This window comes from Peromyscus californicus, unplaced genomic scaffold (assembly GCF_007827085.1).
Source record: "Peromyscus californicus insignis strain IS unplaced genomic scaffold, ASM782708v3 Scaffold_19__1_contigs__length_69161282, whole genome shotgun sequence".
NCBI classification, from domain to species: Eukaryota; Metazoa; Chordata; class Mammalia; order Rodentia; family Cricetidae; genus Peromyscus; species Peromyscus californicus.
The window spans coordinates 34,246,082-34,259,774 of record NW_026294491.1 but is presented as its reverse complement, the minus strand read 5'-3'; the positions used below and the strand labels follow the sequence as shown (position 1 = coordinate 34,259,774).

Below are 13,693 nucleotides of genomic sequence, written 5' to 3'. Positions count from 1 at the left end.
TTGCTAAAGGATGTCTTTCATTCCACTACCACAGTTTTTCTTTTCCTTCATCCCTAAATTGCATACTTAAATTACTTGGCTGCATATTTATCCTCCATATTTAAAAATAAAGACTCTGAGCTTACATTGAAATTTTACTTCTTATTTCCCTACTAAAGTTTGGTAACGAGTTAGTCATTTTTTTTTATTGTAGCTAAATTTACTTTTTATATTTAAGATTCATGGAAGACTGCAAGTTTAAAAACTGCCAACTAGAATTCCTAGAGAAATGTTTTAATTTCTCTTTGCTCATATGTTTTATGGAGCCTTCCAAAAAATTTCCTTCACACACCAGTGTGAGGTAGGGAGTCCGATGGTAGGAGAGCCATACTTTTATAATTACTCAGACTTGTACTTATTAAGATTTCAGGTGCTTCTTTTCTTTCTTTTTTGGGGAAGGGTTTTGAGACAGGATGTCTCTGTGTAGTTTTGGTGCCTGTCCTGGATCTCGCTCTGTAGACCAGGCTGGCCTAAAAGATGCTTACCTTTTATGGATATTACCGAACCTAAAGGGGAAAAACTGCTGCTGCTGTACGCGCTCAGTGGTGATTGGCAGGGTACAGCAGCAAAGGCTGGATCATAGAGCTGCTTAGGTATAGATTTGAGGAGCTTGATGGATACCATTCTGTTCAGAAATAGACATACCTTTCTTGTGTGTTGTAGCTTTAGACTTGTGGGCTCTTGCCTTGGCTTCCTGTGTGCTGCACTCTCAGGGGTAGAGCACATGCCTGGCAGATAGGAGATTCTCAAGTAGAGAAATCTGTGCTTTTAGCATAATGTTATAGACATAAGAGGTCTCTCAGACATCAAAGATGATTTACCTGTTTTTGTATACCTGGGGGAAACAGTTTACCTGTCAAGTATAATGTATTTGCTTTAGTATTTTGTCACTGTTGACCTCAGGAGCACTGAAGGGAAGACCAGGTTGCTCCTATCTCTAGTCGGTGTGGTGGTAAATGTCATCCTTTTGAAATGCTGCTGACTGTTTCCTTCTCAGTGAGCATTTTTAATAAGAACCTTCTCCACTCAGGAGCCATCTACAGTAACAATTTTCTGTGGCAGTTTTAGTTCAAAACAAAGAAATGCCCCCTATTATGCGCTGGTGTTTGTTTTAGGCGTTATGTTAGTGTTGTTAGAGAAAGCACGGAAGCAAGATGGAGGTGAGGTCTCATGTAAAAGGCAGCCCCGGGGGTCATCTAGGCTCTCACATGCTGTTGGAGGTAGCTGGTTTCTCTGTGGAAAAGTTTTCCCCACCCCTTCGTGATATTAGAGAAGACTAGATCAGGCAAGGGTCCTAAGTCTGTAGACCACGGCTGTCAGAGTACTCTGTTGAACTAGTCTGCTGAAACGGTGAGGACCACAAGGTTTGCCGCAAAGCCGTTTCCTTCCTCCCTGCCCACTCACGTTCTAGGCAGCAGTTTTCTCGTTTTGGTAGAAAGCATTATTTCATACTGAAGACGAGAACTTAGGACTTTACATCACCAATGTGGAGGGGCAGTTTGACCGCTCATTTGTCTCAGGTAGTCAAATCAGGTAGACTTAGAAGAAAACCATTTCCTAGTGCAGAAACACTGACCGACCCAGTTGATTTTGGACAGGCTGTTTCCGGAGTAGCTATGGACCTGGAGTCTTTACCTTAGTTCAGGCTTGGCTCCAAGGTGCTTCCTATAAGGACATGTACTCATTCTTGTTCTCTTGTTTGTTCTGAGTAGGTGCACTTCAAGGTAGCTGTATTGTGAACTGTTTTCTGAGTAGAAGCAGTGATCCTTCCACAGTATGGACTGAGAAACGGGCATAGTTTCCCATACTTGCTGCTGAAAGTGTGCAGGATTGCACATAAGCCATAACTGTGTGAGGAGACAGGGCTGCTTGTGTTTGTTGGAAGATGTGGAGGGTCAAGAGGAAGTTCATGCAAGTTAAAAAACCAAAGTGAACTGAAGCTTAGAAGTAGAAGTTCTGTAAGGATGGAGTGACTTCAGTTGGCTCTTTCAGTGTTGGATAGCTTAGCATGCTGAGAGGGGGAGCGGAGGTGCTTCCATCAGAGCACTGAAGAGCCATCTGTTCAGGGTTCCCATCCCAACCTCCTTGTATGATCACTGTACCTTATATAATGATGACGAATACGTCAGTATCATATAAGCTGTGTTCTGTTTCGCTGGCAGATTAGTAGATGACTTTCGAACCCACCATGCTTGGAAAGGTAGTGATCTAGAGCTGCAGAGCGGTGAGAGTGAGAGGCTCGATAGCATAGGCCTGTGGTCCTAGCTCTCGAAGCTGAGTTTTCAGGTCTAAAGTCAGGCTGGGCTACACAGTAAAGACTCTGCCTGCCTCCACCACCACCGCAGCCCCCCTTTTATTTAATAAATATATATATGGAAAAATCAAGCCCCTTACAAGTAGTTCTGAGGCATTTCAGAATCAATAGGTTGTTTGTGTCTTAAGGAGACACGTTCTGGGGTGGGGCCTCTCTAGCCGGGAAGAGAAGGGTAAATAAGTTGTGGCAGTGGTGCATTGATGCCTTCACACCACACACAGTGGATCCAGCGGTGTCTCCTACCACCTCTGGAGAGATGATGTTGGGCTCCGTCTAGATACAAGGACATCAAAACGTGCTCTATGCCAGGTGTGCTTGTTTTCCTAGGGAAGAAAGGTATTTTATTCCTGCACAAGGCCCTTCTGGTGGCAGAATTATTTTACATTTGGATGGAAGTGGGGCATATCAGCACTTAACCATTGTTCTGTGTAGTGGGAAGACAGGCCTGCGTTTTAGGAGCTAGATTTTAAGCCCTTCTCTAATTCTTTGCTGTTCCCCTGGGATGGGTCTAGCTCAGATAAGTTCACAAGGTTACCCGCTGAAAGACAGACATTTGCCGTGGGAAGGGAGCTATCCTGTACGCAAATAGCACAAATTACAGCAGAACAACTGGAGCTGGCAATCCAACACTCGTGTCATAGGCACAGCTCGAAAGTGGTTCTGACCGTCCCAGAGGGAAAACCCAGCCCACTGCTTTCTGTGTGTGTGGCAAGGCTGGCAGTGCCTTCCTGGGAACGTGCCAAGGGTAAATTCCATGTTCTAAATGTGGATTACAAAACCTTGGCCCACGTGTACACCTTACTCTAAAGGGTGCTCCTGGCTGTCTACTCACAGAGACAGAGAACTGAAACTCAGCTCTGCTTTCCTTTTCAGGGACTGGCACATCTCCATATTCACCACGTTATTCACCGAGATATCAAGGGACAGAACGTGCTGCTGACAGAGAATGCGGAGGTGAAACTTGGTACGTGGCTGATGAGTGTGAGGTTCTGTGCACCCACCTGGTACAAGGCAGCAACATGCCATGCCCTTTAACACTTTGTAAAAGTTCATTCTGTTAATGTTTGTGCCCCTCCCCCCACCACCACCTTAAGAGTAAGAGAACTGGGTCATTGCTTAGTCAGGTACCAGCCTCCCCACCCATGCTCTGTAGTCCACTCTGTCTGGATAGAGCAGCCAAATGGAGTCCTTTAATTTCTTGTTTTGATTAACTTTGAGGGAGGGAGGGGGACTGATGAGGCCTATCTTGGTTAGATTTCTATTGCTGTGAAAAGACATCATGGCAGCTCTTACAAAGGAACACATTTAATGAGGCTGGCTAGCTTACAGTTCAGAGGTTCAGTCCATTATCATCATGATGGGGAGCATGGGAGCATGTAGGCAGACATGATGCTGGAGAGATAGCTGAGATTATATTTGAATCCACAGGTGGCAGGAAGAGACAGTGAGCCACTAGGCCTGGCGTGAGCTTCTGAAACCACGAAGCCTGCCCCCAATGGCATACTTCCTCCAGCAAGGCCACACCTGCTCCAACAAGGCCTTACCTCCTAATCGTGCCACTCCCATGGGCCTGTGGGGGCCATTTTATTCAAACCACCATAAGGCCCAAACCCAGGAACTTAAGACTTCGGCACGCTTTCAGCCCTGTACTGTCATTAAAAGTCAGACTTTTTTACTTTACCCTGAGTGGTGCCTGGCATAGTGTATTCCTAGTACTTGGGAGGCTGAAGCAGGAAGGTTGTGAGTTTGAAGCCAGCCTGGGGTGTGAAATCAGAAGAAGGGAGGGAGGAGGGGGCAGAAGGGGGCAGAGAGACAGACAGACAGATAGATAAACAGACAGACAGACAGACAGACACACACACACACACACACACACACACACACACACACACACACACACACACACACAGAAACAGACACCCTTAATGATTGCCTGTTTTGCCTCATAAAAATTCACACTTCTTGCTCTGGCTTATTAAAAATGTGGATCTGGCCCCTGCTACTTTCCTGCCCCATCCTCTGACCCTCTTCACTTTTTCTTCATGTTATAACATGGAAGCAATTTTATGAAGTTTTCCTAGTAATAGAACAAAGAAATGATAGATAAATAGAGTCATCAAAAGTCAATCAAGATGCTTTGAGATGCATTGAGTGATCACTCAGACACAGCTGTTTCTCTGTTTGCCTTTACTTCTTAGACCCTGCCCCAGGACCTCTGCATTTACTGTTGGCAATGCTTGTCCTCATTTTCAGAGTTACCATTTTTTCCTGTTTTCAGGGGCTTTCTCTGGCTCTCTGATTTACCTTGGACTCCTGCCCCCTTTTTATAGTACAGTTGATAATTTATAATTCTATTGAGATTGTATGGCATTTCTCAAATAAAAGAAAACATTCTCCTTTACTAGAATATTCTGGAGTCCAGCAGCCAGGATTGTTTTAATCCCTGGTGTCTTTTCATCTAGGACCTGGAGTAGTGTCTTCAGTGTTGTAGGTATTTGACAGATGTCTTTGTGGGTGCTGTTTCCTAGAGGTGGCTTCTAAATGATTACAGTGTTCCCTGTATCCCCTAGTGACACCTGAATCTATTCTCATTTAATTTTACTCTGTTAAAACCGAATCCGCATTAACTTTTTTTCTACTAAAGGATCACATTATTTTTCCTTTGTACATTCAACAATCTATTCTCCCTTTTCCCAAAGGTCTGAGCCCTAGAAGTTGCTTTTTAAAGTTCAGATCACTGCTCTCTTCCTCAGTGCCTGTGCTAACTGGTTGTCTGCAGCTGCTCTGACAGGTGGAAAGTCCCCTTAGGGCCAACCTGGAACACTTGCACTGTCCTTGGTGGTGTGTGTCCATGCACTGACCTCCTGACCCCGAGACTGATGCCCTCAGTAGTTGCCCAGTCGTCGGTTGCTGTTGCTAGCCAAGGTTCTAGAAAGCTTAATTATTAGTCTTTTTGTCCTGATTCTGTTGTCTGTGTGTTGAGGAAGTCAACAGGTAAGCCTACTGTTCCCTGAACTTGTTCTGTCCAGAGAAGCGAAATGTGTGACCCCTGCCAGGTGTCTAGTGTTTTGTAGACCCATTTGTGTGAGCTGCTCCTCTTCTCTGCCCTCCTGCTGGGCTCATGGCAGTGTATGGGCTCTGATGATGGGGGCAAATACTGATGGGCAAACATCTAGCATGTGGGCTTTCTGCCAACCCTGCCTCCCATCCATTAACTTTCTTCTAGACCACCATCATTAAATTCCTAGGAAGTAGAAGTTACTCTGAAAAGTCAACTGAAATCCCAGCTGTTTTGGGGAATGTTTATTGTGGGTTTATTTGTTTTGGTGTGTGTGTGTGTTTACATTTACATAAACATGATGTGTATTTGTGGGTCTAAGTGCCACAACGTGTGTGTGTGTGTGTGTGTGTGTGTGTGTGTGTGTGTGTGTGTGTGTGTGTTTACATAAACATGATGTGTATTTGTGGGTGCAAGTGCCACAACACGTGTGGAGGTCATAGAATAACTGGAGTCTGTTCTTCCCATCCACCTTTACATAGGACCAGGAATGGACCTCAGGTCCCTGAGTTTGTACATTGAGTTCCTTTAAGCTCTCTTATCTGCTTAGCCATCTCACCGGCCCCTTTGTGTATTCATGACTCCCTTTATTTGGTGCCGTATGGTGTATTAGCCTGGGGTCTGTATGTAGAATCAGCTCTGGGAATGGGGAGAGCAAGAGTCTGTCAAGGCAGTCTTACAGACAGCTCTCACTAACCTGGAGCCTTTCTCCGTGTTCTTTCCAAGAAAACCACCGTGCACTGCAGAGCTAATCTAGGGTGAGCCTTAGGTCCGTTCTCCTAAACTTGGGGCTTTCTTTAATTTGCACTTGCTTTTGACACACACATTTTTTTTAAAGTGCGAACACCATTATTGTTCCTGTAATAGGCCCTCTGCTGGTCCCTGGCCGTTGAGGCCAGGCCTCTTTGGTTCTTCTGGACTGGGAACAGGGTCTTCATTGCAGTCTTTTTGTCCTTGCTCTGAGAGGGGCACTGCTTTCCAGTGCTGCCTGCCTGAAGAGTTCTGCAGTTGACAAAGCAGTGTTGGTTTTGTTTACTGTGACACCTTACAGTGTTTTTCTTCTTTGTTAATTGTGCTCCACTTTCCCTTGCTTTTTGTTCCTCAGTTGATTTTGGTGTGAGTGCCCAGCTGGACAGGACGGTTGGACGGAGAAATACATTCATAGGCACACCCTACTGGATGGCTCCTGAGGTCATTGCCTGTGATGAGAACCCGGACGCCACCTATGACTACAGAGTAAGAGGCACTGACCTGCTCTTCCGGGCCGTCCGTGGGTCCTTAGCATTGCAGAGGACTGGAGGCTTGCCTGTCAATTGCACACCCCTCATACCTACTGGGTTTCAGTGAGAAACGCACAGACTGTTGAATGCAGGTTTTCCAGGCAGTCCTGTGCTAAGATACCGCTTTGTTACTGTTGGTCTATTGCTTCATTTATGATCTCACTGAGAACGCATTGCTTATAGACAGCCAGTCACATGCCCTCCTCCAGCGGCCTTTTTATCTTGAAGAGTACATTAGAATCAGATATGGTTTCTTTTTAATATACTGTCAAAATTTATAATAGTGTCCTCTGGAATTTTATAGTATTCTGTGTAACGAGTTTTATAACTTCTCTTAGTTACACAAATAAGTTGAAGTGATTATAGAGTGACCTCTAGGGACTTGAAACCATAGTGCACTTTTTTAATCCAGGCATAAAACCCATATTTAATCTGATTCAGGTTGACTGTGTTACTGTTTTATTTGTCAACAAAATCAAACTTTGGCTTTAGTGGTTATTGTGCCTGTTAATGATGTTAAAATTGAGCTCATATTTCAGCTGTTCCCCTTGTATCTCAGTTTTTGTTGCAAAATACCCAATTAATGAAGATTAATTTAAACCATTGTTGCAGGGGAATTTTCTTTTCATTTGAAGTATTTAAAAATACATTGCAGACTTTATGATTTTCTACTATTAATATATACCTAAAATTTGAAAACTTTCCAACATCGTCAGAATAACATCATGCTGAAGTAAATGACAATAGTCCCTGGGGCTGGAGAGGTAATGTTTGCTTGTTCACCTGAAGGATGCTTTTATTTTGTTTGTGTGACTGTCCAGAAATATAAACAGGTATCTAGAACATTCTCTTTGGTTTCCCCAGAGCGACCTGTGGTCTTGTGGCATCACAGCCATCGAGATGGCGGAAGGCGCCCCCCGTGAGTAGCTCCCCTCCTTTTGAGCCCCTTTCTTCCGGGTAGCTTATCACCTGTAGGAACCCGAGGGCCACTGGGGGAACCATGCCTGGCGGGGCAAGGGGATGAAGGCCCCACCAGCCAGAGTGGCTTTAGATGGACGGGGAATTCTTGGTAGCCAGGACTCCTTTTAGGGCCCTCAGGCTCTGTAGCCTATTCAGTCATAGGCAGGATCAGAAATGAATAAGAGCTCATTTTTTCTTCATTGCATTTAAAAAATACTGTTTGAAACATAAAGTTTTGTTCTTATTTTGGCTTTACAAATTGAGGTATTATCTTTTATTTATGGAATTTTTGTGAAGATTTGAGTTCGCTTTTCCTTGGGTTAAATCGGTAAATTGATCAACCATAAAGTTGGTATTTGATTAAGGTTGTAATAGAAATGTAGAGAAAATAAGGAAGGAGAACATCCACAGCATTTCCTCCTGGTCTGCTTATGCACAAAGACTGTATAGTGCCTCAGACATAGTTGTTGAATAAATATTTGTTGAATGAATGAAAACATATTGACAGTTAAAAATCAGTACAACGCAGAAGCCGCGGCCCTTATTTCTTCTATGCTGTTGAGACAGGGGACCTATTGGTGACCTCTGTCTCAGTTTCCGTTCACACTGGGACACTGGTGTCCGCTAGTCTAGTCCCCATTCCCAGCTGCCTTATAGGTTCTGCTGAAAATGGGCCTCACCTATTGTGACATGCTAGTGTGCTGTCTGCTGTGCTCACCTCTCGTGGAGTTATGTAAATACAGACAGTAATTACAAAAATAAGCGGCACCGTTTACACTCATCTATCTTTACTCTTCCTACTGACACTTCCTACTGACACTGGCCGTAGTAACAAACAGTATTTCGTGGAGGTTCTGAAGGTGCGTACTGTATTTAGACATTGTACCGTTTGGAATACTGAAAGCCTCCACAAGCCATTCTAATCCTTAGACCAACCTTATGAAAACAGCCATTTTCTTTATAATCTGTAAGGTGATTTAAAGACTTAAGTATTTTCCCCTTTTAAATTTGAAGTAATATTTATCTTTGATTTATGAAAACTTTCCAGTGTCTCTTTGAAGTTGTGAATTGTTGGTTTTCTCCTTATATTTGGCTGTTTTGAAACGCTAAGTTCAAGGTATGGCCTAGGATTCATAACAGACAACTCATCTACTTGACATTCATGACAGTTGGACAGAGTATTTGGATAGAGTATTTCAGATTATTTGTGAATGAACCCTGGAAGTCAAGAATGAGTAAATAAGTGCCTTACTGATATAGCCGTCTCCTTTCCCCAGCTCTCTGTGACATGCATCCAATGAGAGCACTGTTTCTCATTCCCAGAAACCCTCCTCCCAGGCTGAAGTCAAAAAAATGGTAAGCTGTGTGTGTGGATTTCCCTCCATCGTTCCTTCCCTAACCCTTTCTCCCCCCCCCCGCCCCCCGACCCCCATATTTTCCTTTGTTCTGGAATAAAATTCTGGCCATTCTAATTTCAGTAACAAAAGCCAGCACCCTCAACAATCTAAAGTACATCTATTTCTTTGTGGTGGTGTGCTTGATACGGTGTTTAGATTACACACTAATGACAGGGGACATCTGATAGCCCCGTAATGTAGAGGAAAGATTATATTTTAATGTTTAAACATCTTTTGAGTGTAATATTTTGTAGAACGTTTTCCTACTAAAATGGCAAAGATGTGTTGAAAGTCCTCTGGTAGTAGATTTGATATTGATGAAAGGTGTCTGGGGCCATGGTGCATGTTGGCAGCCCCATGACTTAAAGGACTTCAACAGCACGGCCATTTGAACCGGGGGTTTGAAGCATCTAGATGAAAGAGCACCACCCCTGTCTAAAGGGAGTGGGGGGGCAGTGACTGTGATGATGGCTGATAAAATGGCAGGTAGGCACGCCCCTCTTAATCCCAGAAGGGCTTGTTAAGAGACCCGTCCTTCGCCCCGGGCAGCCAGCTTTCCTTCTGCTGCTTTTCTGAGTTTGTTGTTCAGAATGCTGACATTCATGGAGGGGGCATGATGGCTGGCTGAGCAAAGTGTTTAGAGTTGCAGCTTATGAAGACTTGTGCTTTAAATCTTTAAGGGAGGGGCAGTGTCTTTTTTGGGGGAATGGGTCTGAGAGTTTTGCCTAATCCCTCCTGAATGTTGTCTGGTAGTTCCTGTCTGTACTCAAGCACCCCATGCTTTCTAGCCCTGCCTGTCTCTGTGCCCCTTTCTGCTCTCTTGGCTTGTTGAGTCCTGCCTCACTGCTGTGTTTTTCGTTTTCCTCTTTTTCATATCTTACTAATTTTCCAATTAATTCATGTCACTCCCTCTTAGATTTTATTACTCTTTCTGAAAGACGCCCAAGGTCTCACAGTTGGTCCTTTCATTTGGATCTGGTCTTTCAGTTTCTACTGGCTGCCGTGTTCTTGGTTGCCTATCTTCTGAACCATGCAGACTTCCTTTCCCTTAGCTCTAGGCACACGCATGCTTCCATCTGTCTCCTCCTCCTCTCTCTTAGTTTACTCTCGTGGTGCTCGGCACATTGCACATTTCCTTTCCCACCTTTCTTTTACTTGCAAGATTTTTTCCCATTCTTTACGCACTCTTTAACCATAATTCTGAGTAAAAGAATTGCTTAATTCCATTAAACCAGTGTTTAGAGAGATCTGAAGGACCACACAGTTGCAAAGATTTTTGGCCAGGATTAGTTCCTTGTATTAATAAGTGAGAGGTGATGATTCTGGGCATCACTGATAGCCAATTACAAGGAGAGATTTGATTAATAGGAGTCTGTTCTGGGAGGATTACAAATCAGTATTCTGAATGAAGAATACCCCACACTGTCTCCATTATTTTTAGATTTTGGTTACCCATTTGCATGTAACATATGCTAACAGAGACAGTGGTAGATGGTGAGTGATACCTCCTGGTTCCTTGAGCTGAACTCTCTCCAACTAAATTAGGTAAAATGCTACACTGATTCATTTGCACCACAATTCTTATTTTATCCAAGTATTTGAAAGTGTAGCCAGCTTCTTCCTTTGTGATTTCTGTCTTCCTTCCCAGATGTAAATTTCTGTTACTTTTTCTGGAAAAACAGCTATCAGAAAATGGCACCTGCCAGGAGAACTCAGTTATAGATTTTCAGGAATATACCATGTATGGTTGGTTCCTAAGTGTTGTCCGGTGGACATGGTGCATGAGAGTATTTTCATTTAGGAATTCAGGCTCAGAATTTGGTATCTTGGTGTGGTGAGTCAGCACTGGTTCTTTAGTCAGTTCATGAATGCTCTTAGTGGGTCCAAGGTTTAGTAATCTGTGTTAGGATGTTGTGCTGTACGGATTACGTAGATTGTCGTGTCCCTCTTTAACCACAGACCTTTCTGTGAGGTGACCCTGAGCTGTTCTCCATTCTCTTCCACTTTTTGTCATAGCCCCAGAAAGGGACTTGTTAGTCGCTGACCTTTGCCCTCTGGTTCATGTCCCTGTACCCTGAACGCTGTCTTCTTGTTCCCACTTTGAAGTAACAAGTACTCGATTTGTTTTCTTTTCCTCTCTGAGTTTGATTGTCTACCCGCTGTTGTGTACACTTAACTCTCCTCTACTCGGTTTCACAGGTGTGTTCTCACTGAGTCTAACATAGATAGATAGATAGATCCACATATAAATATTTGTTGAACTTAAAAAATAGTTTGAAAATATAAGCTATAGAAGGGATACTTCATAGAAGTGATATAATTAAAACTGGACTAAATTTAAAGATGAATAGCTCATTCATTCAACAAAAATTTATTCAAATACCCTTTGTTGAACATGACTGACAAGTTGAAAAATAAAGAACCCATCTCAGTCTGTACCAAAGAAATAAACTATAGTGTACAAACTGTGACTTGCAGATATCTCCAGAAGAAATGTTCTTAACTTAGGATGGGATGCTGCCAGGAAAGGCTTACCAAGAGACAGTCACAGAACTGGGTATCAAAAGATAACCCAGCAGAATGACTTAACTTGGGCCAGTGAGCTTGCTCAGTGAGTAAAGGAAATTGTCTTCTTGTAAGTCTGGAAATTTGAGTTGATCTTCAGATCTTTGTTAAGGTAGGAGAGAAGTGAACCCATGGGGTTGTTCCCAATACACACACACACACACACACACACGCACGCACGCACGCACGCACACGTGCACACACCCTGTCTCTCTGTCTCATACATTTTTTAAAAAGACTTGTTATGTATACAGTATTCTGCCTGCATGTATGCCTGCAGGCCAGAAGAGGGCACCAGATCTCATTACAGATGGTTGTGAGCCACCATGTGGTTGCTGGGAATTGAACTCAGGACCTCTATAAGAGCAGCCAGTGTTCTTAACCTCTGAGCCATCTCTAGCCTCCATCCATCCATACATTTTTAAATGTTCCAACCAAAGGTAGGGCTAGGTATGGGTCTTCATGCATTGGGCCAGGAATGGGAAAAGGGCAAAGCTCTGAAAGTGGCACAGATGTGGGTAACAGGCGTTATTGTGCCCCCCTCTAAAGTAAAAACCTGCTGTTTCTGCCTTTGTACACCAAGCACTGGGACCCGATGAGTCAAACCAGTGCAAGACTGGATGCCGTGACAGTAGGTTCAGGATGCCCCGCGTTGCCCACTGAGGCAGGCCCTCTGCTCGTCTGTGTCTGTTCTTGTTTTCTGGATACCAGACAGCTGTCCTCCATCTGTGCTCCTGTGTGTGCTATCCTCCCAGTCCCCCTACCCCACCCCCACTTAGTGAAGCCCTTCCTCTGTTCCCTTGCCTCTTCCACCCCCATGGTGTAGTAGATACTGAGTAACATTAGCCTTAAACGCTTTTCCTTTTCATTTGGCTTCTTTTACAGCGGTTTCTGGTCTATTGTGAGCGTAAAGCCACGTTAGTGCTCCTGCCCCCTTGCCTCGGTCCTGAGCTCCTGCGTGCTCTCCCAGCATGGCTGTGTGTTGGCAGAATAGTTTTCAGGCTGGGACTAGTGTTTGGGAGCCCTACTTTGCGGTAGAAGTTTGATGATGTGTTTCACTTCCTCTTCCAGGTCAAAGAAGTTTTTCAGCTTTATAGAAGGCTGCCTGGTGAAGAATTATATGCAGCGGCCCTCTACAGAGCAGCTTTTGAAACACCCTTTCATAAGGGATCAGCCTAATGAAAGGCAGGTTCGAATCCAGCTGAAGGATCATATAGACCGGACCAGAAAGAAGAGAGGGGAGAAAGGTATTAAGGCTCCTTTTATTTGCACTTTTTCCCCAACACGACACTGAATAAATTTTCAAAGATTTTAGACTCGTGTTAAAGGTTTCATCCTGACATTTTTAAATACAGGGTTGTTGTTGTTGTTGTTGTTGTTGTTACTGATCCTCCACTACCTTCCCTGCCATCCTCCTTCCCTCTCTGCCTTCCCATCCTCACATCCTCTCTCCCACTTTGCTGCCACATGTCCTTTACCTTCCTGTGAAAGACCACGGCGAGTGCATGCTCCTCAACAGCTGGCCTCCCCCTCTATGTCATGTACCCACACATTGACACACATATGTGAACATTGTAAGAGAGGGCCTCAGAACGTGCGTGCCTGGTTCTTGGGCCACCCCGTGCTTTGTCACTGTGACTGAGGTATAATTTGCAGTCAGGCGTTATGATATCCCCAGTTGTACTCTTTCTCTTAGAATTGATCTGGCTACTCAGAGTCTTCTGTTCCATATGAACTTTTAGATTATTTTTTTAAGCACGGAAAAGTTTTCCTGTGTAGTGTTGTCTTCAAGCGACTTAAAGTTTTCATGGTAAAGGTCTTCCACTTCCTTGGCTAGGGCTATGCCTCTATACTTTTATTTCTTCTTAGCAGGTTTGCTGTTGGTGTATATAGGGAAGCTGCTGGGTTTGTATGTTAAATTTTGTATCCTGCAAGTTGACGAAAGGTGGTTATCAGACCTGAGAGTTTCAAAGTAGGGTCTGTAGGGTCTTTTAAGTATAGAGTCTTAGTGTCTGAGGTTAGCAAAACCTTGATTTCTTTCTTATTTTTATTCCTTATGTCTTACTGCTTTCGTTGGGTG

General features: G+C 43.9%; 1 protein-coding gene across 50 annotated transcripts in view; it reads left to right on the top strand.

Annotated features, from left to right (window-relative positions):
• Map4k4 (mitogen-activated protein kinase kinase kinase kinase 4) overlaps positions 1–13,693 on the top strand; it is a 150,997-nt gene that overhangs the window by 89,068 nt on the left and 48,236 nt on the right. For all 50 annotated transcript variants that reach the window (XM_052745067.1, XM_052745065.1, XM_052745045.1 and 47 more), the window contains exons 6-10: positions 3,227–3,317; positions 6,517–6,647; positions 7,556–7,610; positions 8,929–9,007; positions 12,685–12,860. In XM_052745067.1, the coding sequence (XP_052601027.1) occupies positions 3,227–3,317; positions 6,517–6,647; positions 7,556–7,610; positions 8,929–9,007; positions 12,685–12,860 (532 nt within the window). The remainder of the gene's footprint in view (positions 1–3,226; positions 3,318–6,516; positions 6,648–7,555; positions 7,611–8,928; positions 9,008–12,684; positions 12,861–13,693) is intronic.